The sequence below is a fragment of the Cervus elaphus genome, chromosome 5 (assembly GCF_910594005.1).
Source record: "Cervus elaphus chromosome 5, mCerEla1.1, whole genome shotgun sequence".
NCBI lineage: Eukaryota > Metazoa > Chordata > Mammalia > Artiodactyla > Cervidae > Cervus > Cervus elaphus.
In genome coordinates, this window is record NC_057819.1 from 19,637,188 (window position 1) to 19,661,552 (window position 24,365).

General features: G+C 37.2%; 1 protein-coding gene across 2 annotated transcripts in view; it reads left to right on the forward strand.

Moving 5' to 3' along the window:
- The window catches only part of KNTC1 (kinetochore associated 1), a 73,099-nt gene that overhangs the window by 5,626 nt on the left and 43,108 nt on the right, over positions 1-24,365 (forward strand). For both annotated transcript variants that reach the window (XM_043901961.1, XM_043901962.1), the window contains exons 3-22: positions 42-162; positions 1,654-1,769; positions 2,613-2,691; positions 3,492-3,569; positions 5,066-5,100; positions 5,331-5,441; positions 6,399-6,492; positions 6,854-6,906; positions 7,120-7,235; positions 7,732-7,786; positions 8,331-8,429; positions 9,635-9,678; positions 9,784-9,849; positions 9,947-10,022; positions 17,662-17,787; positions 17,878-17,967; positions 18,361-18,414; positions 19,736-19,797; positions 22,737-22,848; positions 24,076-24,219. In XM_043901961.1, the coding sequence (XP_043757896.1) occupies positions 42-162; positions 1,654-1,769; positions 2,613-2,691; positions 3,492-3,569; positions 5,066-5,100; positions 5,331-5,441; positions 6,399-6,492; positions 6,854-6,906; positions 7,120-7,235; positions 7,732-7,786; positions 8,331-8,429; positions 9,635-9,678; positions 9,784-9,849; positions 9,947-10,022; positions 17,662-17,787; positions 17,878-17,967; positions 18,361-18,414; positions 19,736-19,797; positions 22,737-22,848; positions 24,076-24,219 (1,731 nt within the window). The remainder of the gene's footprint in view (positions 1-41; positions 163-1,653; positions 1,770-2,612; positions 2,692-3,491; positions 3,570-5,065; positions 5,101-5,330; positions 5,442-6,398; positions 6,493-6,853; positions 6,907-7,119; positions 7,236-7,731; positions 7,787-8,330; positions 8,430-9,634; positions 9,679-9,783; positions 9,850-9,946; positions 10,023-17,661; positions 17,788-17,877; positions 17,968-18,360; positions 18,415-19,735; positions 19,798-22,736; positions 22,849-24,075; positions 24,220-24,365) is intronic.

The following is a 24,365-nucleotide window of genomic DNA, read 5'->3' on the forward strand; positions in this document are numbered from 1 at the left end:
ATAAAAATGCTTTATTTTAGTCTTATTTTTCCCTCCCCCAGGCCTCATTAAATCCAAAAATACAAGCATGCAGCTTAAGTGATGGGTTTATTATTGTGGCAGATCAATCAGTGATACTGTTGGACAGTATTTGTAGATCTCTTCAGTTACATCTTATATTTGGTAAGTCTAACATAATGCAGTAAACAAATTGGAAGTCAACTATATCTTGCTACCAATTTCTACAGCATTGCCTTTTCTTTACTCCATTATTTAGAAGACTTGAAATTAAACTGATTTTAAGAAATGAATCTTGAGTACTGTGTGCTCAGTACCAGGTGGAAAGGATACTGAGATGATCCTTTCTGTCAATAAGTCTAGGGAAAAGCATACTAGGAGAGCAACAGTTGATTTGCATGGTTTTTGTGTTAGTAGAAAACTGGGCTTCCCTGGTGGCTCAGCGGTAAAGAATCCACCTGTAATGCAGGAGACATGGGTTTGATCCCTGGGTCAGGAAGATCCCCTGGAGGAGGGCATGGCAACCCACTCCAGTACTGCCTGGAGAATCCCATGGACAGAGGAGCCTGGTGGGCTACAGTCCATGAGTCACAGAGTCAGACATGACTAAAGCGACTTAGCACACACGCATGTTCAAGTTCCTGGATCTTGTGCATAATTTCAATACCATCAGGAGATATTTGAATACTTCTAGCACTATAAATGTTTAAAAAGTGCATATGAATGAATTCCTATTGCATTAAAGAGCTTTAAGTATGTATATGCAAATATGGACTTAACAGTAAACTAAGGGACAAACAAGTCAGTGGTTTTGTTGGAAAATAGGGAAAATATTGTGAAACTTTTTCTGAAATTTTGAGAGAAATTGAAGTGTTTGAGAACAGCTGAAAATTAATGATTAATTTTAAAACAGAACTTAGCTGGAAAGGAATCAGAAGGTAATGCACGTGAGATCAAAATCTTGATCTCAACATGTAGGAGGACAATCCATATTTTGTGGAATCTTAGCATATCTGCCCTGATGGGGCCACAGGATTCGGTTTCACTGATGGAAAGTGAGACTGTCTACGTATAGTACTCTGTGTACAGATACTGCTAATGAATAATTTTAGTTATAAACGATTTACGTTCTACTGCCTTTTGTCTTAGTCTTCCCCTTGCAGTCTTCACTTCCTCCTGGCCTTCTTTCTGTTGTGCAGACAAAAGCTTTCTCACCTCCTTCAAATTTTTGTTCAGATCTGACCTTAACAAAGGGAGCTGTCCTGAGCACGCCAATTAATACCACATGGCTCTTCCGAGCTCTGTTTCCCTCCTCTGTATCACCTTTGTTTGTGTCATATAATTAGAATGTTATGCTGACTGTTTATCATCTATTTCTGCCTTAGCATTTGAGTTCCATAAAGGTGGGACTCTTGGTAATATTCTCAGATGTATACAAAAGGCCTTGAACAATGCTTAGCCTATATTCAGTGCTCAGCAAATATTTATTGACTAAGAGTCAGTAGCATTCCTTTTGACATTAATCACTACTTTCCTGAAATATTTAAAAGAAGCTTCTTAAATAGTTGACTTTAAATAACAAAATTTGCAATTCTTTGTATTGAAAATGAACATTTTTGGAGGAAGCTTGGCATAACTTTGATTTGAAATTTTCAGATACTGAAGTGGACGTAGTTGGCCTGTGTCAAGGAGGAAAGTTTCTTTTGGTTGGGGAGAGAAGTGGCAACTTACATCTTATTCATGTAACATCAAAGCTAACATTACTCACCAATGTAAGACCTTGTTACGTTTTTCATCTCCATTATCTAAATTCTAAATTATCTCTTAGCTAAAAACTCTAGCAAAGCATTGCTTGATTTGTGTTTTAAATTAAAAGAGTAATGTTTCTTAACATTGAATTTAAGAATCATAGCTTAGAAACTGAAAAAATGCACAACCTAAAAGTTGAGAATTATGTTTTATTGGGTGGACTTTCTGAGAACTTCAAGCCTGGGAGGCAGTCTCTCAAGATAGCTCTGAGGGACTGCTCTGAAGAAGTAAGGGAGGAGCTAGGATATATAGGAGTTTTGCAAGACAGACCATATAGTCGGAACATCAAAAGAGTACTGTTAACTAAAGAAAATCAGGTATCTCGGGTTAATGAATTTAATGTTTTCTGTGTATGGGAAGATGCACGAGTGGGCTCACTCAAATCATTCCTTTGATACATGCACCTTTACTATCCAGGGCCAGAGTCAGGTGCTTCCCCATCCAGAGTGCCCTTGGTGTACACTTGGGAGTAGCTGCCGTGGCTGAGGGCTGGCCAGTGGGCAGCCTGTTCATATCTATCCTGAGTTCCCTCATGGCTGGATGTGGCTGCAGCATCCTTTGTTTGCTGATATGGCAGGCAACATTTTTTAATCCACTAAACATAGGACATAAGTGCAAAGCTGGAAAATTACAGTTTGAAGACTGTATACTTATCCAAAATAGTTTTCCATTTCAAGACTAAAATGTTTGGGATATAAGTAGAATTATTGCTAATGATAATTGATAACCCTTGAGTTTAAAGAAAATAATCTTTGATTGTATTTTTCTGTGTTTAATCTTATCATTTGATATTAATTTGTAATTAGGCTTTTGTTCAGAAAGCTAACGATGAAAATCAGTGTACTTACCGGAATCTTGTTATTGAGAAAGATAGTTCAAATGAGGGTAAGTTTTTAAATTTCTTTTTAAATATCTTCTTAATAATGTTCAGTCAAAAAATCAGATCTGTACTTAATATATTAGGTAAATAAATTTGCGCTAGGTGGCTCAGTTGGTAAAGAACCCACCTGCAATGCAGGAGACCTGGGTTCGATCCCTGGGTTGGGAAGATCCCCTGGAGGAGGAAATGGCAACCCACTCCAGTATTCTTGCCTGGAGAATCCCCATGGACAGAGGAGCCTGGCGGGCTACAGTCCATGGGGTCACAAAGAGTCAGACATGACTGAGTGACTAACACTTACACAAAGTTAGACTTTTGAGGTGCAATTAATATTGTTTTAAAAAATAAGTTTATTTTAGATCTTTTCAGAGGCTTAAATGTTAACTCTTCTTAAATAATATATCCTAAACTTTTTACAGTTTTAAGAGTTCTATAGATAATTAAGGATACATAATATTCTTTAAAAATGTTCTTATGGATTTTAGTGTATTTATTATACTTCTTTTTTTTATTTTTTATTATACTTCTTTTTAACACGTGTTAACTGGACTTTATTTTGATGTAGCTGAGATTATTTTTTTCTGGTAAATGAAGTTTGGTTTATAAGTTTCAAAGAAGTAATTTTGTTTTTGCAGATAATTTACCAACTCTTTATAAATAACTTTTATCTGTATTGCTACTATATCATTTGGTTATTAGACTTTAAATGAGCAAATGGACATATTTTTAAGCTAGATCCAGACTCTGGTTTAAATTTTATATTGATGTGCCTTTTAAAGAAGCTGGCTTGATTTTATTTTAATAGATACCTACTATATGCTGCTTCTTACAAACAATGGACTTTTTTGTATTACGAACCTTCAGCTTGTAAAAATTCAACAAGGTAAGTAATGTAATATTTTCTTATTACTGATTTGCAGCGAATTTTTTTTTGAGCAAAGGGCTCTTTTTTTTAATCAATAATTTTATTTATTTTTTGTTGGCACTGTTACACTGTTTGTTGGTTGTGTCTTCATTGCTGAGCATGTGCTTTCTCTACGTACAGAGCTCAGGAATTCTGCTCTCCAGTTGTGATGTGCAGGCTGTTCGTTGCTGTGGCTTCTTTTCCTGTGGAACACGGGCTCTAAGGGCGCATGGGCTTCAGTAGTCGCGGCTCCCGAGCTGTAGAGTGCAGGCTCAGTAGCTTCTCGGCATTCGGGATCTTCCTAAACCAGGGATTGAACCTGCGTCTCCTGGATTGGCAGGCATATTCTTTACCACTGAGTTACCAGGGAAGCCGCACAGCAATATTTCTTATGAGTTTTCCAAGTAATTTTAATATACTCTCTTTGAGAATATTTTAGTGTAACTACATTCTTTGATACTGGGTATACTTTGAGTATTTGTAATATACATATTCTCCAAGTTAGGGCTGCAACAGAATCTGAAGAAATATTTATTCATAGCCTTCGACGACTTTACAACTTAGTTGGAGAGACGGGCAATATGCTAGCGTAGTAATAAATGCTTTTTGCTGGAATGAATGAACCTGTAAACTGAAATGATTGTGTGTTAATAATACAGAGCAGTAATCTAGAGTGTGTTAGTGAATCGTGTGGATCTTATATCCCTCTGAACTGGCAGAGATTGAGGAATTGATTCCAGATATGTATTCAACAATTTTTTTTTTAAAGATCTACTATGTGCTAAGAGGGCTTCTCAGGTGGCACTAGTGGTAAAGAACCCGCCTGCCAGTGCAGGAGACATAGGAGGTAATAGTTTGATCCCTGGGTTGGGAATATCCCCTGCAGGAGGGCATGACAGCCCACTCCAGTATGTTAGCCTGGAGAATCCCATGGACAGAGGAGCCTGGTGGGCTACAGTCCATAGGGTCACAAAGGTCATAAAGAGTAGGACCCAACTGAAGTGATTTAGCACACATGCATACATGTGCTAAGAATGTGCCAGATCCTGGGGATATGAGGAGATTTAAGATACATGGTTCTCTAAAGGTTGATGAAGGAGCTGGACAAGTGAAACAGCTCTTCCAAAAGGGAGTGCAAAGTGATGAAGACATCACAGGTAGCACTTCAGAGCTTGACTAGGAGAGTTGGGGCAGGGAGAAGACTCTCTGAATAGGAAGAACCCTGGTGAGCGAACGTGTGGAGAGGCACTGTAAGGGTTGTAAGACATGCTGGCTGGTGCCCTGAGTACAACATGTCATCACAGTTTATTTCTTTGGTCAAGGGCAAAATTGAAAAGTCACCAGCACTTTATTAATTTCTGACCAGTTGTTCTTCTCACTAGATTGTATATAATTTCATCTTGACACAAAAGGGGAGACTCCTATGTATTTTATGTCATAGTATAAATTTAGCCTACTTTCTCTTTTTCATGCAGCAATTGAAAAGGCAGACGTCAGTACAGCTAAGAAGGTAAGACAAAACCACACTGCCTTGTTAAAACTTAAATGCCAGTTTAAGAAAGTGTTTGCATAATTGTCTAATGGTTGATTTTGGGGAATTAGCATAATGAAACATTTTAATGACATTCCCATTAAAAGGTACATTTGTAACTGTTGGTTTAACTGATTTTTATCAATCTTTCCAAGGAGTTTGGACTATGGAATATATATATAACATTCTTATTTTTTTAAATCTTGCAGTTACAAGGACAAATCAAGTCCAGCTTTATTTCTACTGAGAATTATCATACTCTCGGTTGTCTCAATCTTGTGGCTGGTGATTTAGCAAGCGAAATCCCTGTGATAATTGGGGTAATTCTTTTTTTATAAAATTTCAAATTTCTTTTTCTGAAATGTTTCATTAAAACATAGTTTTGGTAAAATTATGAATTTGTAGTGTATAGCAGAAACAGGGAAATTAGAGAATAAAGGTCATGAAATTTAAGTTAACTAAGTTTCTACATCGGAAAAACTATTGCATCTTTATTTTCACAAATCTCTACCTGACATTTAGCATGTCTTTCAGTTAGGGCTTCCCTGGTGACTCAGATGGTAAAGAATCTGCCTGTAATACAGGAGACCTGGATTCGATCCCTGGGTCCAGAAGATCCACTGAAGAAGGAAGTGACTTCCAATATTCTTGCCTGGAGAATTCCATGGAGAGGAGCCTGATGGGCTGTAGTCCATGGAGTTGCAAAGAGTTGAGCAACTAACACTTTCACTTTTCGCTTCAGCTATGAGTGCAACAGCAGCAAACAAAACATCTAATATCATATTCAAGTAGTAGGCAAAAATTCTACATTGAATTATATTATTACAGCATTTAGAACATTTTTGCTTGCCAAATTTATATATTAAGCAGGCATTTTTCCCCATCTAGTGTATCCTGTTCAGTATTTCATTGGGCTTCAAATAATTTGAAATGAATATGAGTTTTTTTCAAATAGTAGTTATTTTAATGACAATACTTCATCAAGCACTGTATTTATCTCATAATTCTAGAGGAAGTCTTAAAGCTTATCTGGTGTCTCTAAGTTGCCTGAACATGCCTGCTCCTTATTAAATGTTCATGTGGTAGGAGTTCACTGTTCTTTCAATTCTGTTCTCTTGAAAACTTAAGAGAGGAACTGGATGATACAGCTAGCTGAGCTTGAATATATATAAATATATTTTGAAATTAGTCATGTACAACTTTGATGTTTCTACTTGGAAGAGAACTTGGGTCTAAAAACCAAGTTTGTAGTTGACATACTGTTTTCACTGCTGTAGGGAACTGGCAGTTGTGCATTCTCAAAATGGGAGCCAGATTCTTCGAGGAAAGGGATGACAGTTAAGAGTGTTATTGATTCAGAGATTATCAAAGGTAAAAACAAGTTAATGAAACTACTTTTGGTAATTGAAAATGAGTTGTTATTTTCATGTCACTATGCTAAGTCTAGCATGTGGGCCATTTTACCAAATAACTCTTGCAAACAAGCCAGCTTATTATTCTGATTGTCTGCATATTTGACTTCTTGGAGTGTTGCAGTTGTTACTCTTCATTTTGGAAGGTTTTTTGTTTTAGTAGTCATCCAGAAAAGTAGAGGGGAGGGAATAAATGGGAATGGAAACTTCTTGTTTAAGTGTAGTTCTGCCTTTTCATAAGTATGTTATTTACCGGCTTAAATATGGCAATATGTAACCCAGAAACATAGTCCTTACACACCTTGCTTTCTCTTTTGTAGGTGCAAAGAAGTTCCAGCTTATAGACAACCTACTTTTTGTTCTTGATACCGAGGTATGTTTCTGATCCTTTGCCTTAAGTATTTTCACTTGGTATTATATTTAACAGTGGAAGTGTTGTTAAACTTAACCAAGACAAGGACTTTAGCTGGGCTGAATTACTGTCTTGTGTATTGTATTTTATTTCAGTTACATATCAAAAGATAGATTCCCAAATGTAAATTTTTAGTCATTAAGAGGATGTATCAATGAAATGTCTCTTTTGCAGAACGTGTTGAGCTTATGGGATGTTTACACCCTAACTCCCATATGGAACTGGCCTGTCCTTCATGTAGAAGAGTTTCTTCTCACCACAGAAGCGGAGTCACCTTCATCAGTCACCTGGTACATTATGACACTCACATTGATTTCCCTTCTGTTAGAACTAGGTTTCTTGCCTGGTTCTGATCAGATCTTTGCTACCCCGTGGTCTATACAGTCCATGGAATTCTCCAGACCAGAATACTGGAGTGGGTAGCCTTCCCTGCTCCAGGGAATCTTCTCAATTTAGGGATCGAACCTAGGTCTCCCGCATTTCAGGCGGATTCTTTACCAGCTGAGCCGCCAGGGAAGCCCCATTATGTGTTACATTCCAAATAGCACTGTGAACAGACTGACGGGGTAAAGACCATTTCATTGTTAGCCATTAAGAACAAATAGGTAACACAAAAACCTCCAAGTGAGTGTGTTAGAAAGAGTGTCAGTCTAGGCCATAAACACTGAGAAGCCAAATTCATTATCTTCTGTGTGAATAAATTTTTATACAAGGATATCACTTTGACTTAGCTTATGTCTAGCAACTGGCTTATGTGATTCACTTAAACCTTCTTTTCTCTTTCAGGCAAGGGATTACAAATCTCAAATTAGTGGCTCTGACAACGACTACTAATAAGAAGGTTTGGGAGAATTTATTTCACATTTGTCCATATTATGTGTTAGAAATAGCATTAATACAAAACTAGTTGTTAAGTAGTGCTCACAATATATTAGCTCTTACTTCACACATGTACTTGACAGATCAGAAATAACCCTGCAGAGAGGTCTTTTTTCTCATCTAAATGAGAAAATGGTATAAATCTCTGTTCCATACTTTAATTGGAGCATTTCCACAAGAAAATGCTTATTATAGTGATATTTCATAGTTCTGACACTGAGGAATTACATTTGCCTTAGTTACATTTGCCTTACATTTACGTTTGCCTTCCGAATTACATTGGCCTTAGTTTAAATTGTAAAATGGACTCCAGGTAGCAGATTTAGAAGATGGGATAGGATGTAATTTTATATGTAACCTTTAAATGATACAGTAACAAATTTACTTATATTTTCATTTAACATTGTATCAAATGTTTTCATCTATGTCCTGGATTGTGAAGTGCTATCTTGTGCTTGTAGGTTTATATTGACCTAAGAAATTCATTGCTGTCCTATTTTTCTTAGATGAAAAACCTTGTGGTCTATTCATTACCTGCAATGGAAATACTGTATTCTTTGGAAGTATCTAGTATTTCCTCTCTGGTCCAAACAGGAATTAGCACGGTAAGGTGACATGTATTTTGAACTACTTTATAGCAACAACAACAAAAACAATTAAGATTAACTGAGTCAAGAATGAGTGGAACCTAGTGGAATACCTGGATAGATCTCAGGTTTCTAACCATATTTATTGTTATCAGAGGTCCTGTAATACATTTATTTGTAGGAGGTCAGTTTTCATTTAAAAAGACAAGATAATTAATTGACTAAGACATCAGTCAATTGCATATTCAATTTTCTTGTCTGATCACAGGGAATATAAATGATTGTTAATTTGGGAGAGGTTATCACTTTTTACTTAATTTTCTAACTAAAAATATTAACTAAATAATAATAAATTTAATAATAAAATAAGGTAAATTTAAATAATTTTAACAAAAAATAATTTATTTTTTAACTAAAAATTTTATCCTAAAAATTTTTTTTTACTATGTTTCATCTCTTTTTTATATACATGCCCTGTATTTTTTCCAAACCATTTGGAAATTACTTGCAGACATCATAACTTCTCATCTCTAGTTTTAGCAGGTATCTCCTAAAGAGTCAAGCCATTCTTCTAAAACATAGTCATCACACTCACAACATTTAACAGTAATGCAATATTATTGTGAAATATGCCATCCAAATTCAAATTTTACCAATAGTGCCAATTACTTGAGAACTTTTTTTTTCCCCTGACCTAGGATTCAGTCAAGCATCGCAAATTGAATTTTATTGTGGTCACATGGTGGTTTACTTTAATCTCTAAACTTACTTAGTCTTATTTTGGTCTTTTCCGACACATTTTCTTGAGTACTAGTAGAATGGTTGAATGTTCCTCCATTTGGATCTGTCAGCCTCATCATGATTAGATTTGTGCTAAGCTTTTCTGGCCAGGATCCTGCATAGGTGATATTGTGTCCTGACTGGATCACGTTAAGGGACTCAAGTTTACTCATCTTGTTATTGGTGCTATTAAATTTGATCACTTGGTTAAAGAAGATCTGCCAGATTTCTTCCTTGTAAAGGTACACGTTCCCCCTGGTAAGTAAGTAATTTCTGTGGTACTGTTTAGAGACTATGGGAATATATTCTTTTCCTCAACAGTTTTTCTCAGTAATTTTAGAATCCATTGATGGATAATTTCTGCCTAAACCAGCTGTTACTCTAGTAACTATAAAGTGGATTATTTCTGTTTCTCAATTTGAAGCATGTTTTTGCTCTTGTAGGATACCATTTACCTTCTGGAAGGAATTTGCAAAAATGATCCAAGGTAGGTCACATTTTGTTTATCAGATACATCATTAAATAACAGCACAGTTAAAATTTACTTACTAATATTAAATGACAAATGTCAATATTGAAACGTTTTTTTCAGTCTGTCTGAAGACTCAGTCTCCGTTTTAGCACTCAGATGTCTTACAGAAGCTTTACCAGAAAACAGGTAACTTCTCCTTTTCTTTTGAGCCTTACCCCTTAATGGAAGACTTGAATTCCCTGATTAATAAAAATTTTACTGAAATTTCTTTTCAATTTTTCAGATTGAGTCGGTTACTTCACAAACACAGATTTGCTGAAGCTGAGAGCTTTGCCATTCAGTTTGGACTAGATGTTGAGGTAATTATTCATGTATTCATTCATTCATTGAAAGCATTTCTTCATGTACTAGAGGCTGAGGAGACAAACAGGTAAAACATGATTGAAATTCAGTGTGATCAGACCTGTAATTAAGATACGACCAAAGGAGCGTAAGGGATTCAAAGGAGGTATTGAACTTTTAAGTAGGGTGGGAAGACTTCCTGGAGGAGGTAATTTTATGTCAGATCTTGAAGATATTCCTAATAGTCCTGGGAGAGGAAGGGAATTCTAAGTATTAGGACACATGAAGAAAGTGAGGGATGGAACTTTCCTGGCAAACCAGTGGTTGGGGCTTCGCCAACCAAAACAGGAATGGGGTTGCTGGTCAGGGAGCTAGGATCCCGCTTGCCTGGACGCTGTAAAACCAAAGCATGGAACAGAAACAACACTGTAACAAATTCAGTGAAAACTTAAAAAAGAAAAATTCATCCCTTATTAAAAAGAAATTCGCATAGATGTTAAAAAGAAAGTAAGGGAGTCTTATAGTTTCCAGGAACTCCTAGTAATTAGTCAGGACTAGCATGTAGTTTCAATGTGCATAGAAAGAAAAGGTGACGATGGAGAAGAAGGTCAGAGTCTGGAGGGCTTTGTGTGCACTGCAGAGGATTTAGGTTTTGTTCTGCAGGTGATGGGGAGCTCCTAAGAATTTCACTGTATAAAGAGGGGAAATTGATAATGGGGTTGAACCCATATCTCAGTTGGAAGACTGAACCAGTGCAGCAAGGTAGAGACATACAGGAGGGAAGGCCAAGAGAGGTGTGTAGAAGGTAGAAGCAGTGGGGCTCCGTGATCAAACAGGGGGTGATAATGTCGGGAAGGGTCTTGCAGGTCTCTGCTCAGCACACTAGTTGGAATGTGATGATATGACTTAAAAATGAAGAGTGTCGTGAAAAAGTTAGGGATAGCATATAAAGGGTTCTGCCTTATGAACATTGCATGTGTGACTTCCCTAGTGGCTCAGTGGTAAAGAATCTGCTGCCAATGCAGGAGATAGAGGTTCAATCCCTGATCCGGGAAGATCCCACATGCCAGGGAGCAGCACCTAAGCCCGTGAGCTGCAACTACGGAGCCTGTGCTCTGGAACTGGGGAGCCGCAACTGCTGAAGCCTTGTGTGCCCTAAGGCCCATACTCCCCAACAAGAGAAGCCACTACAATGAAAGGTCCATGCAGAGAGTAGCCCCCACTCACTGCAACTAGAGAAAAGCCCTCACAGCAACAAAGACCCAGCATAGCCCAAAAATTAATAATAAATAATTAATAAATAAAATTATATGTTGGAAAAAAACATTGCATGTAAGGGATCTTATAAAATGAGGCTCTCTGATAGGAACCTAGAGAGTGATCTGAGCTGAATCTGGAGGTGGATAACACAGGGGAATGACTCAGACCTCTCAAGGAGAATGTGGAGAGTCAGAAGAGATCTGAGTATGAGATACAGGGCACCAGCACACGGGATATAGAGGAAGAAAGGCGATGAACACATTCGGGAAGAAACCCACACAAATGTGCAATTGAAGAAGCCAAGGAAGAAGAAACTGAAGTTTAGGGAGGAGAATCCCTGGCAGTCCAGTGGTTAGGGCTTTTTGCTTTCACTGCTGAGGGCCTAGGTTCAGTCCTTGGTGGGGGAATTATGGTCCCATAAGTCATGAGATGTGGCCAAAAGACAAAAAGTTGAGTGGGGAGTGATCAGCAGTTGCAAATATTACTGATAAAATCAAGCATAAAAACTGAAAGTTGTTGAATTTGGTAATTAGGAATTCGTTGATATCCCCTGAAAAGTCGTGGTAAGTAATGAAGGAGGAAGCCTAGTGGTAGTGAAGAACTAATATTTCCTTTGCGGATGGTGAGTATCCACCTGTTTGTTGTTTAAAAAATGTAGCATTTTGGGGACTTCCCCACTGGTCCAGTGGTTAAGACTCCAGTAATCCCAATGAAGGGGGCCCGGGTTTGATTGTGGTTAGGGAACTAGATCCCCATATACTGCAACTGAGAGCTTGCATGCTGTAGCTAAAGATCCCATGTGCCATGAAGACCTGGCATAATCAAATTTAAAAAAAAAAGGAGTGGAAAAATGTAGCATTTTATTTTATGTAACAACCTAAATGGGAAAAGAACTTGAAAAAGAGTAGATGCAGTGCATATGTATAACTGAATCATTTTGTCATACACCTGAAATTATCACATTGTTAATCAACTATACTCCAATATTAAATAAAAAGTTTTTAAACATAGCATTTTAAAACACACAAAAGAATTCCATATATTGTTTAAAAGTGTTTATGAGTAAAGAAGTAAGTAAATTAGTGGGATAACAACCACCAAAATTAAGATAACAGATACTTCTAGTTTAGGGAAGGAGGATGATGTATTTAGAAGAATAGAAAGAGATCTTAAACTATATTAGTAATTTCTGTGGCCAGCACAGCAAGTAGGGATCAAAAGTGGTTGACGCAGTTTGGGAAAAAGAAACTAGAGACAGAATTAAAGTTTTAAAGATGGAACCAGGGAACTCAAGACCTCTTGGGTCAAGAGCCCTGTTCCTTGGAGCCACATCACTTTTATTTAGTGTTTTGGCAAGCAGAAAGTATCTTGTGTTACAATGAAGTCAGCCTCCTGTGTTCCCGGTCACGTCTCCCATTTTATTGATTACTTTAAACTATCTTCGTTATTTTCTTGTACAAGGGCTATCACCAAGCTGGAGGTCATAGACCCGCATATGCCTTGGGAAAACATCTTAGTGTGTGCACAAGCAGTGTTCTGAACTTGCACTGACCTGGCGCTCCAAGGTCCGCACTATGTTTTTCCTTAGCTTAGCAGGGCATGACAGCCCCAATTGATCAACCCGATGTACTTTTATTTGGGTTATGCTGTATTGCTATATTTTGCTTTTATTCTTTTCCCATGGCGATTTTCTCATGGCTTAGCCAGAGCAACAGGCAGCTATTAACCCCTGTAAGTAATGTGCTTTATTTTTTTTTTTATTTGAGTGATAAATATACAAGTATTTGTTATATTATTATCTTTTTTAACATCTGAGTTTCTAATTTTTAAAAAGGTGAATAGAGCAAAAAATCAAAACCTGTGAAAGGTGTTTTCATGTACTAGAGACACGGAACTATAGAAACTACTCTTTCATATCATTTTTTTTTTAATTTTCTCTTTTAAGAAAAATGGGTGTACATGTGTTCATATGTACATCATGTGTACATATCATTTTTAGCTTTCGGAACCAGAAAGCCCATGTTAAAATTGGTATTTTGTTTATAAGAAAGGAACCTGAAGTACTTCCCTGGCAGTCCATTGATTAAGACTCCATGCTTTCAAAGCTAGGAGGCTGTAGTTCGATCCCTGGTCAGGGAACAGATACCACATGCCACATGGCCAAAGGATAATTAAATAAAATTAAAAGAAAAAAGAAACCTGAAATTTTGACTTTGTCTATATTCAAGTTGTTTCTAGTTGCTAAATAACCTTTGATGGAAAACTAGACATGAAACATAATTGTGTGGTCATCTTCTAAAAACCAGCTCCATTTATTTTAAAAAAAATTAAAGTTAATCAATTTGGCTGCACTGGATCGTAGTCACAGCACACAGGGTCTTCAGTCTTTAGTTGCAGTATGTGGGATCTTTGGTTGCAGTGTGTGAAGTCTTTATTTGTGGCATGTGGGATCTAGATCTCTGACCAGGACCAAACCTCGGCACCCTTCATTGTCAGCACTGAATCTTAGCCGCTAGATCACCAGGGAAGTCCCTCTATTAATTTTTGAACAACATAATTTCAGACCCTCTCTTGAGTTTCAGGTTTTTTGGAGGGAGTTTTGAAATTTTTATTTTGTTTATTTATTTATTTATTTTTGGGTGTGCTGGGTCTTCATTGCAGCATGCTGGCTTTCTCTAGTTGCAGCACATGGGGGCTTCTTGCAGAATACAGGCTCTAGAGTGTGCAGGCTCAGTAGTTGTGGCTCATGGGCTTCTCTAGTTGTGCCATGCAGGCTTAGTTGCCTCATGGCGTAGGGATCTTAGTTCCCTAACCAGGCATTGAACTTGAGTCCCCTGCAATGGAAGGTGAATTCTTAGCCACCAGAGCACTTGGGAAGTCCAAAGTTTAAGTTTTTTCAGCCATAGAATAGGGATCTTAGTATTTACCCATAGAGTTATGATGAGGTTCAAATGCTTACTTAAGTTTTTATGAGAATTAGTAACTGAGATAATTCACATAAAGCTCTTAGTACACCACTGGTCACGTCTAGTGAGGATGCAGTAGAAATGATTTACATAACTTTGCAATCTGGATTACCTTTCAGTTATCTAAGTGTTACCTTCTTTAATGCTTTTTTTTTTTTTTAATATTTATTTTTATTTATTTATTTGGCTACACCAGATCTTAGTTTAGGCATTCGGAATCTTTAGTTGCAGTTTATGCGATCTAGTTCCCTGACCAGGGATTGAACCCAGGCCCCCTGCATTAGGAGCACGTAGTCTTACCCACTGGACCACCAGGAAAGTCCCAGTGCTTATTCTTTTTTTTTTTTCAATTATTTTTATTAGTTGGAGGCTAATTACGTCACAACATTGCAGTGGGTTTTGTCATACATTGACATGAATCAGCCATGGAGTTACATGTATTCCCCATCCCGATTCCCCATCCCGATTCCCCATCCCGATCCCCCCTCCCACCTCCCCCCCCCCCACTGGATTCCCCTGGGTCCTCCCAGTGCACCTGGCCCGAGCACCTGTCTGATGCATCCCTCCTGGGCCATTGGTCTGTTTCACCATAGATAATATACATGCTGTTCTCTCAAAACATCCCACCCTCACCTTCTCCCACAGAGTCCAAAAGTCTGTTCTGTACATCTGTGTCTCTTTTTCTGTTTTGCATATAGGGTTATCATTACCATCTTTCTAAATTCCATATATATGTGTTAGTATGCTGTAATGATCTTTATCTTTCTGGCTTACTTCACTCTGTATAATGGGCTCCAGTTTCATCCATCTCATTAGAACTGATTCAAATGAATTCTTTTTAACGGCTGAGTAATATTCCATGGTGTATATGTACCACAGCTTCCTTATCCATTCGTCTACTGATGGGCATCTAGGTTGCTTCCATGTCCTGGCTATTATAAATAGTGCTGCGATGAACATTAGGGTGCACATGTCTCTTTCAGATCTGGTTTCCTCAGTGTGTATGCCCAAGAGTGGTATTGCTGGGTCATATGGCAGTTCTATTTCCAGTTTTTTAAGAAATCTCCACACTGTTTTCCATAGTGGCTGTACTAGTTTGCATTCCCACCAACAGTGTAAGAGGGTTCCCTTTTCTCCACACCCTCTCCAGCATTTATTGCTTGTAGTCTTTTGGATAGCAGCCATCCTGACTGGCGTGTAATGGTACCTCATTGTGGTTTTGATTTGCGTTTCTCTAATAATGAGTGATGTGGAGCATCTTTCATGTGTTTGTTAGCCATCTGTATGTCTTCTTTGGAGAAATGTCTGTTTAGTTCTTTGGCCCATTTTTTGATTGGGTCATTTATTTTTCTGGAATTGAGCTGCAGGAGTTGCTTGTATATTTTTGAGATTAATCCTTTGTCTGTTGCTTCATTTGCTATTGTTTTCTCCCAATCTGAGGGCTGTCTTTTCACCTTACTTATAGCTTCCTTTGTTGTGCAAAAGCTTTTAAGTTTCATTAGGTCCCATTTGTTTATTTTTGCTTTTATTTCCAATATTCTGGGAGGTGGGTCATAGAGGATCCTGCTGTGATTCATGTCGGAGAGTGTTTTGCCTATGTTCTCCTCTAGGAGTTTTATAGTTTCTGGTCTTACATTTAGATCTTTAATCCATGTTGAGTTTATTTTTGTGTATGGTGTTAGAAAGTGTTCTAGTTTCATTCTTTTGCAAGTGGTTGACCAGTTTTCCCAGCGCCACTTGTTGAAGAGGTTGTCTTTTTTCCATTGTATATCCTTGCCTCCTTTGTCAAAGATAAGGTGTCCATAGGTTCTTGGATTTATCTCTGGGCTTTCTATTCTGTTCCATTGGTCTATATTTCTGTCTTTGTGCCAGTACCACACTGTCTTGATGACTGTGGCTTTGTAGTAGAGTCTGAAGTCAGGCAGGTTGATTCCTCCAGTTCCATTCTTCTTTCTCAAGATTACTTTGGCTATTCGAGGTTTTTTGTATTTCCATACAAATTGTGAAATTATTTGTTCTAGTTCTCTGAAAAATACCGTTGGTAGCTTGATAGGGATTGCATTGAATCTATAGATTGCTTTGGGTAGAATAGCCATTTTGACAATATTGATTCTTCCAATCCATGAACACGGTATGTTTCTCCATCTGTTTGTGTCCTCTTTGATTTCTTTCATCAGTGTTTTATAGTTTTCTATGTATTGGTCTTTTGTTTCTTTAGGTAGATGTACTCCTAAGTATTTTATTCTTTTTGTTGCAATGGTGAATGGTATTGTTTCCTTAATTTCTCTTTCTGTTTTTTCATTGTTAGTATATAGGAATGCAAGGGATTTCTGTGTGTTAATTTTATATCCTGCAACTTTACTATATTCATTGATTAGCTCTAGTAATTTTCTGGTAGAGTCTTTAGGGTTTTCTATGTAGAGGATCATGTCATCTGCAAACAGCGAGAGTTTCACTTCTTCTTTTCCTATCTGGATTCCTTTTACTTCTTTTTCTGCTCTGATTGCTGTGGCCAAAACTTCCAACACTATGTTGAATAGTAGTGGTGAGAGTGGGCACCCTTGTCTTGTTCCTGATTTCAGGGGAAATGCTTTCAATTTTTCACCATTGAGGGTAATGCTTGCTGTGGGTTTGTCATATATGGCTTTTATTATGTTGAGGTATGTTCCTTCTATTCCTACTTTCTGGAGAGTTTTAATCACAAATGAGTGTTGAATTTTGTCAAAGGCTTTCTCTGCATCTATTGAGATAATCATATGGTTTTTATCTTTCAATTTGTTAATGTGGTGTATTACATTGATTGATTTGCAGATATTAAAGAATCCTTGCATTCCTGGGATAAAGCCCACTTGGTCATGGTGTATGATTTTTTTAATATGTTGTTGGATTCTGTTTGCTAGAATTTTGTTAAGGATTTTTGCATCTATGTTCATCAGTGATATTGGCCTGTAGTTTTCTTTTTTTGTGGCATCTTTGTCTGGTTTTGGAATTAGGGTGATGCTGGCCTCATAGAATGAGTTTGGAAGTTTACCTTCTTCTGCAATTTTCTGGAAGAGTTTGAGTAAGATAGGTGTTAGCTCTTCTTTAAATTTTTGGTAGAATTCAGCTGTGAAGCCATCAGGTCCTGGGCTTTTGTTTGCTGGCAGATTTCTGATTACGGTTTCGATTTCCTTGCTTGTGATGGCTCTGTTAAGATCTTCTATTTCTTCCTGGTTCAGTTTTGGAAAGTTATACTTTTCTAAGAATTTGTCCATTTCTTCCAAGTTGTCCATTTTATTGGCATAGAGCTGCTGGTAGTAGTCTCTTACCAGTGCTTATTCTTGAACTGCATGAATATTCACTTTTTTCTTTTTTTAGCATACAGCATAAGGTTTCATCAACAAGTGTTATTTTGCTTCAGGTTTCTTGATGTGGCATGTTTATATTACAGCTTGTTTACAAAGTAAAATCAAATGATATATTGGAGAAGCTAGCTTTGAGTTCTCCGGACACCAGTGAGCAGACTGAATGGCAAAAACTTGTAAATGAAGCTAAGGAAAATCTACATAAAATCCAGGTAGGTTTTCCCTGTTGTTTAGTAGAATATTCAGAATAATGAAATGATCAGCATTGCGTTGCCTTACCATGTCTGGCATTTATGCAATAGGATGATGAGTTTGTGATGAATTACTGCTTGGAGGCTCAGTGGATAACCTATGAAACCACCCAGGAAATGCTAAATTATGCCAAAACCAGGGTAAGTTTTCCTAATTTTTGTCCATGTTAGTTTGTCTTAAGCAAAAGAAATAATTTCCAAAAAGCTGAATTGTTTTTCCATCAGTGATCTTTTTAAAGTGCATTTTAAATTTTTTTTGCTGTTCCAAATGATGCCTTTTTTTGCTATAGATTGTTTTTCTCACTGATCTTTGAATGAATACTGTTGCTAGTTATATTCCTTAAAATCAAGGTGTAACAGATGGGCAAAATGTGAGCTGTTTTCGTAAAATGCATTGTTTTTAAGATATATAATTTTTTTACTCATCTCAGAGTTCAGTGCAATTTACTTTTTAAAAATGATTTTTTACTTTAATTCACAGAATGGAGAACCTGATACAGCCAATATTCTAACCATGTTTCTTATTCATCTTAGCTTTTGAAGAAAGAAGATAAAACTGTTCTTGTCTATTCTGATGGCTTAAAAGAGGTAATTACATTAGATTTATAGGTTAATTTGGGATTGAATGTACTAATAGAATATGCTTTTGAATTCAAGATAGGTCTGTACTTTTTCAAGAGCAAGTTACTTTAATACATTTTTCCTTATGGCAAAATGGGAGTAATAACAGTACTTAAGGGTTATTTTGAAATCAAATGAAATATTTCCTCTAGGTATTTTTTCATAGCGATTGCTACCTCAAATAATTATAAATTATGATGATAGTTATGATAGTGTCAAAAAATATATATGTGTGTACATGTACATACAGATCTTCCTAGACTTATGATGGGGTTATGTCCTGACCAACCCATTATTAAGCTGAAAATATCATAAGTCAAAAATACATTTAAGGGATTTTCTTGGCAGTCCGGTGGTTAAGACTCCATGCTCCCAATGCAGGGGACACAGCTTCCATCCCTGGTGGGGGAGCTAAGATCCTGCAGGCTGCATGCAGGTGAAAAAAAGTACATATAATGCACCCAACCAACTGAACATCATAGTTTGGCCTCGCTTATGTTAAGTGTGCTCAGAGACTTACATTAGTGAGAGTTGGGCAAAATCATGTGACTCAAGGCCTACTTTATAATAAAGTGTCAAATAGCTCATATAATTTATTGAATACTGTACTGAAAGTGAAAACACAAAATGGTTGAAAGGGTATCAGTTGTTTGGGATTATGTGGCTGAAGGGGAGCTACAGCTTCTTAATTCTTGCCGGCATCACAAGAAAGTATTGTCTTGTATATTATCATTAATGCAGGAAGAGATCAAAACTTGAAGTGTGATTTCTATTGAATGCATATTGATTTTCCACCATCATAACGTCAGAAAATGTTAAGTGAACCATTGCATGCCAGGGACCATCTATAATTTTTAACTCTTATCTCAAAGTAAATGTTTAGTATAATCCAGCTAGGTTTTACCAGAAGGTCATATTTATAAATCAGTGGGAAAACTAATTGATTTTGAAAGACGCTTTTCCTGCTAGGCTTTAGGCACTTCCTACATCATCCATTGGGATTGAAACATTTGGAAGGCAGATTTAAAGGCACAGTTTATATACAAATACATTCCTCTTCTTTGCTGTTTTATTGCAATGCAATGACTGTGATTGGAAATGTTTCCATCAGTCCAAGTTTTATGTTTTGTGCTGAATAAAGGCAGCCATATTTATGGGTATTGACCTGTAATACAGGATAAAAGGAGAATATGTACAAGATTTCTAAAACAGAATGCCTAATTTTGGGTGTTTTTTATTTTAATGTTACTGCACGCAATATTTAGACTGTCGGGTTGTTTCTTTTTAGGTACTAAGGGCTCATGCAAAATTGACTACTTTTTATGGAGCATTTGGACCAGAAAAATTCAGGTGTGTACATTCCCCATTTTTAATTTAAGTTTGGACTGTCATAAAAGATACAGCATTGCTTTGAATGAATTTATATTTCTAGGGAGTGAATGATGGAAAATGTTATCTTTCCTGCTAAACTTTAGACACTTTCTACATCATCCAGGTAAGGCAGACCACCTTACCTGCCTCCTGAGAAATCTGTATGCAGGTCAAGAAGCAACAGTTAGAACCAGTCATGGAACAACAGACTGGTTTCAAATTGGGAAAGGAGTCCTCAAGGCTGTATATTGTTACTCTGCTTATTTAATTTATATGCAGAGTACATCATGCGAAATGCTGGGCTGGATGAAGCACAAGCTGGAATCAAGATTGCCCGATGAAGCACAAGCTGGAATCAAGATTGCCGGGAGAAATATCAATTACCTCAGATATGCAAATGACACCATCCTTATGGTAGAAAGCGAAGAACTAAAGAGCCTCTTGATGAAAGTGAAAAAGGAGAGTGAAAAAATTGGCCTAAAACTCAACATTCAGAAAACTAAGAGCATGGCATCTGGTCCCATCACTTCATGGCAAATAGATGGGGAAACAATGGTAACAGAGACTATTTTGGGGGGCCCCTAAATCACTGCAGATTGTGACTGCAGCCATGAAATTAAAAGATGCTTGCTCCTTGGAAGAAAAGCTATGACCAACCTAGACAGCATATTAAAAAGCAGAGACATTACTTTTCTGACAAAGGTCTGTCCAATCAAAACTAAGGTTTTTCCAGTAGTCATGTATGGATGTGAGAGTTGGACTATAAAGAAAGCTGAGCGCTGAAGAATTGATGCTTTTGAACTGTGGTGTTGGAGAAGACTCTTGAGAGTCCCTTGGCCTGCAGGGAGATCAAACCAGAAAATCCTAAAAGAAATCAGTCCTGAGTGTTCACTGGAAGGACTGATGCTGAAGCTGAAACTCCAGTACTTTGGCCACCTGATGTGAAGAACTGATTCATTGGAAAAGACCCTGATGCTGGGAAAGACTGAAGGCAGGAGAAGGGGATGACTGAGGATGAGACAGTTGGATGGCATCACTGACTCGATGGACATGAGTTTGAGCAAGCTTCACGAGTTGGTGATGGACAGGGATGCCTGGCATGCTGCAGTCCATGGGGTCGCAAAGAGTCGGACATGACTGAGTGACTGAACTGACTGAATTGACATCATCCATTGGTATTGAAACGTTTGGAAGGCAGATTTTTTTTGGAAGGAAGATTTAAAGGCACATACCTTTGGCCTTAGCAATTCACTTCTGGAAGTTAATTCTATTAGATATACTAACATGTGCACCAAGAATATCATTTATGAATATTCAGTATAGCTACTTCAAAGATAATTTTATTTACTGTGATAAACAACAAAGGAAGCTTTATTTTTTTCCTTGTGACTCTTCAGTTATCCCAGTACGATCATTAAGCATTCCACCTTTTCAGTGCTGATTGAAAATGTTACCTTAATTATATGTTAAAATTCTCATGTGTATTTAATTTTCTGGAATATAATTGTGTTTACTTGATCTCATCTCTATTCATTCACCAGTATCCAATAATTTTAATTAATGTAGCTTTAAAGTGTCTCATTAACTGATAGACTAGTCCCACTATGCTTATTTTCCACAATTTGGGGGATTACTCTTTTCTGTATGAAAGAGTCAGAATCAGCTTATTCAGTTTTTTTTAAATCTTATTTTTATTGGATTTATTATTATTTTTTAAAAATGGGACTGTGCTGAACCTAAGATCAATTTGGGGAGAATCTGTATCTTTATAATATTAAATCTTCATATTTAATGACAGTATGTGTCTTCTTTGGAGGAGGAAATGGCAACCCATTCCAGTATTCTTGCCTGGGAAATCCCAGGGACAGAAGAGCCTGGTGGGCTACAGTCTATGGACTCACAGAGTCAGGCACAACTTAGCAACTGAGCCACACGCGGGTGTCTTCCTACTCATTCTATTCTTTTCTTATATTCCTAAGTGATAGCTACTCAGTTGTCTTCATACAGATTGTGTATACTTTATGTTAATTTTGTTCTTTTTTCCTACTATTATAAATGGAACTTTATCATATTTTCAAAAGAATATAGAAGCTAGATTTTTTAAAATTACTTTTAAGTCAGTTACTTTATTGAACTCCTTTTTTTTGCTTATAGTAATATTTCAGTTAATCTTGCTTTTTCCAAGTATATTATTATATATGCAAATAATGATAATTTTGCTTCATTTTTTTCCTCATTTCTTGCCCAGTTTCATTGACTGATACTTGTAGAACATTGTTAAATAATGGTTATAAACAGACATCCTTGTGTTATTCCTGATGTTACTGAAAATGCTTATTTTGTCTTATTTAATCATGACACAGGCTTATAGAGTTTTGTCTTTTTATCATTTTAAGGAAGTGTTCATCTTGTATTTCTGAGCTTTAGTTAGGACTGGGTAGTCACTACAGCATTATTGATTATAGCAAAAGACTGGAAATAATCCTAAAGTTCACCTGTGGGGGTCCTAGTTAGATTATAGTAAATCCATGCCGTGGAATCATATGTGGTCCTTAAAAAGAATAATAACTATATGTGCTCATTTGGTACAAGTACCAAGATAATATAAAGTGAATTTTTTCAAGTATAAACAGTATGTATTAAAAATTCATTGAAATCGTTCATTTAAAATTAAAAATGGTTGCTTGAATATGTAGTGATTATTTCAGAAAGGCCCTACAAGAAGAGCTATGCCTTCTGGAGGAGGGGAATACAGGAGTTTATAGGTCTGGATAAGAAGAGACTAACTGTACAATCTTTGGTATTTTTTTTTAACTCTTTGAGAAAAAAACTAGTTAAAATGCATAATGATATTCACTTGTATAACCTTAATATATATTTTTAAACTATTAGCTTCCTTCCTCTCTTTGACTTTGCAGTGGTAGTTCTTGGATTGAATTTCTGAATAATGAAGATGACCTTAAGGATATTTTTTTACAGCTAAGAGAAGGAAACCTTTTTTGTGCACAGTACCTCTGGCTGAGACATCGGGTAATTTCTTTTGCATTTTTTTCTGAATGGCTTTATAGTTCCCTAGAGATGTGATTCGAAGAAGGCAATGGCAACCCACTCCAGTACTCTAGCCTGGAAAATCCCATGGACGGAGGAGCCTGGTAGGCTGCAATCCATTGGGTCGCTAAGAGTCGGACACGACTGAGTGACTTCACTTTCATTTTTCACTTTCATGCATTGGAGAAGGAAATGGCAACCCACTCCAGTGTTCTTGCCTGGAAAATCCCAGGGACGGGGGAACCTGGTGGGCTGCCATCTATGGGGCTGCACAGAGTCAGACACGACTGAAGTGACTTAGCAGCAGCAGCAGAGATGTGATTTAATCAGTGTTGGAAACAAATGAGGTGGCAGGAGTGACTGGGCAATGGGGTGTTTTCAGATTGTTTGATAAAATAGAACTGTCCTCTGATGATATTAATATTAACTCAGAGGAAATATTATGACGATAAAATAGGAACTTATGTTGTCTTATCATTCAGAACCTGAAGAAGTGAAGTGAAGTAAAGTGGCTCAGTTGTGTCTGACTCTTTGTGACCCCATGGACTGTAGCCCACCAGGCTCTTCTGTCCATGGGGTTCTCCAGGCAAGAATACTAGAGTGGGTTGCCATTTCCTTCTCCAGGGGATCTTCCCAACCCAGGGATCGAACCCAGGTCTCCCACATTGCAGGCAGACGCTTTAACTTCTGAGCCACCAGGGAAGCCCAGTTCAGAGCCTAGTTAGCTCCTAAACTTAGCTCAAGAGGTAACATTCTATTAAACAGTTTATTGACACAGTTTATTCACACCTTCTGTGTTAATGGTGGAGAGGGTAGTCCTATTGCAGCTCAGATGGTGGTAAAGTGTTGCCTCTTACAGTTGCTGCTCTGAATCACCTGAATAGTGATATAGGATATTAGGTCCGAAGAACAGGATCTTGGTGTGACACTGTTAAAGACACATGCTTGTTAGGGTTTATGCTTTCACCTTCAGTTAAGTTTTCGTTAGAATGGCATCTCTGCCAGTTCCTCTGCCTTGATTTATTAACTCGTACTTGCTGCCATGAAGTTTCATGGAATTTAGCTACCAACTCAAATCATTTGCTTTAAGGGTCACTATTAAATCAGTAGAACATTTCTTGAAATGACTTCCTAATGTCTTTCCCTCTTGGGAGGCTCTCAGTTTAAATTTATCAGATAAATCTTAGTTTCTCACTCTGTATGATTTAGGCAAACTTTGAAAGCAGATTTGATGTGAAAATGCTTGAGAACTTGCTCAACTCAATTTCTACACCAGTCTGTCTGCAAAAACTTTGTCCATGGCTTAAAAATGATGTGGTCCCATTTGTGAGAAAGACTGTACCTAAAGGACAGGTAAGTTGCTGTCAGTGTTTCCACTCTGGATGATTCAGTTTTATTTTTTATTTTATATTCTTAAAGATTAAGTCATGCTAACACCAGGTAGTTCATTTTAGTATCTCTTTTGAAAGATTATCATGGAGGTTTTGAATGATTTCAAT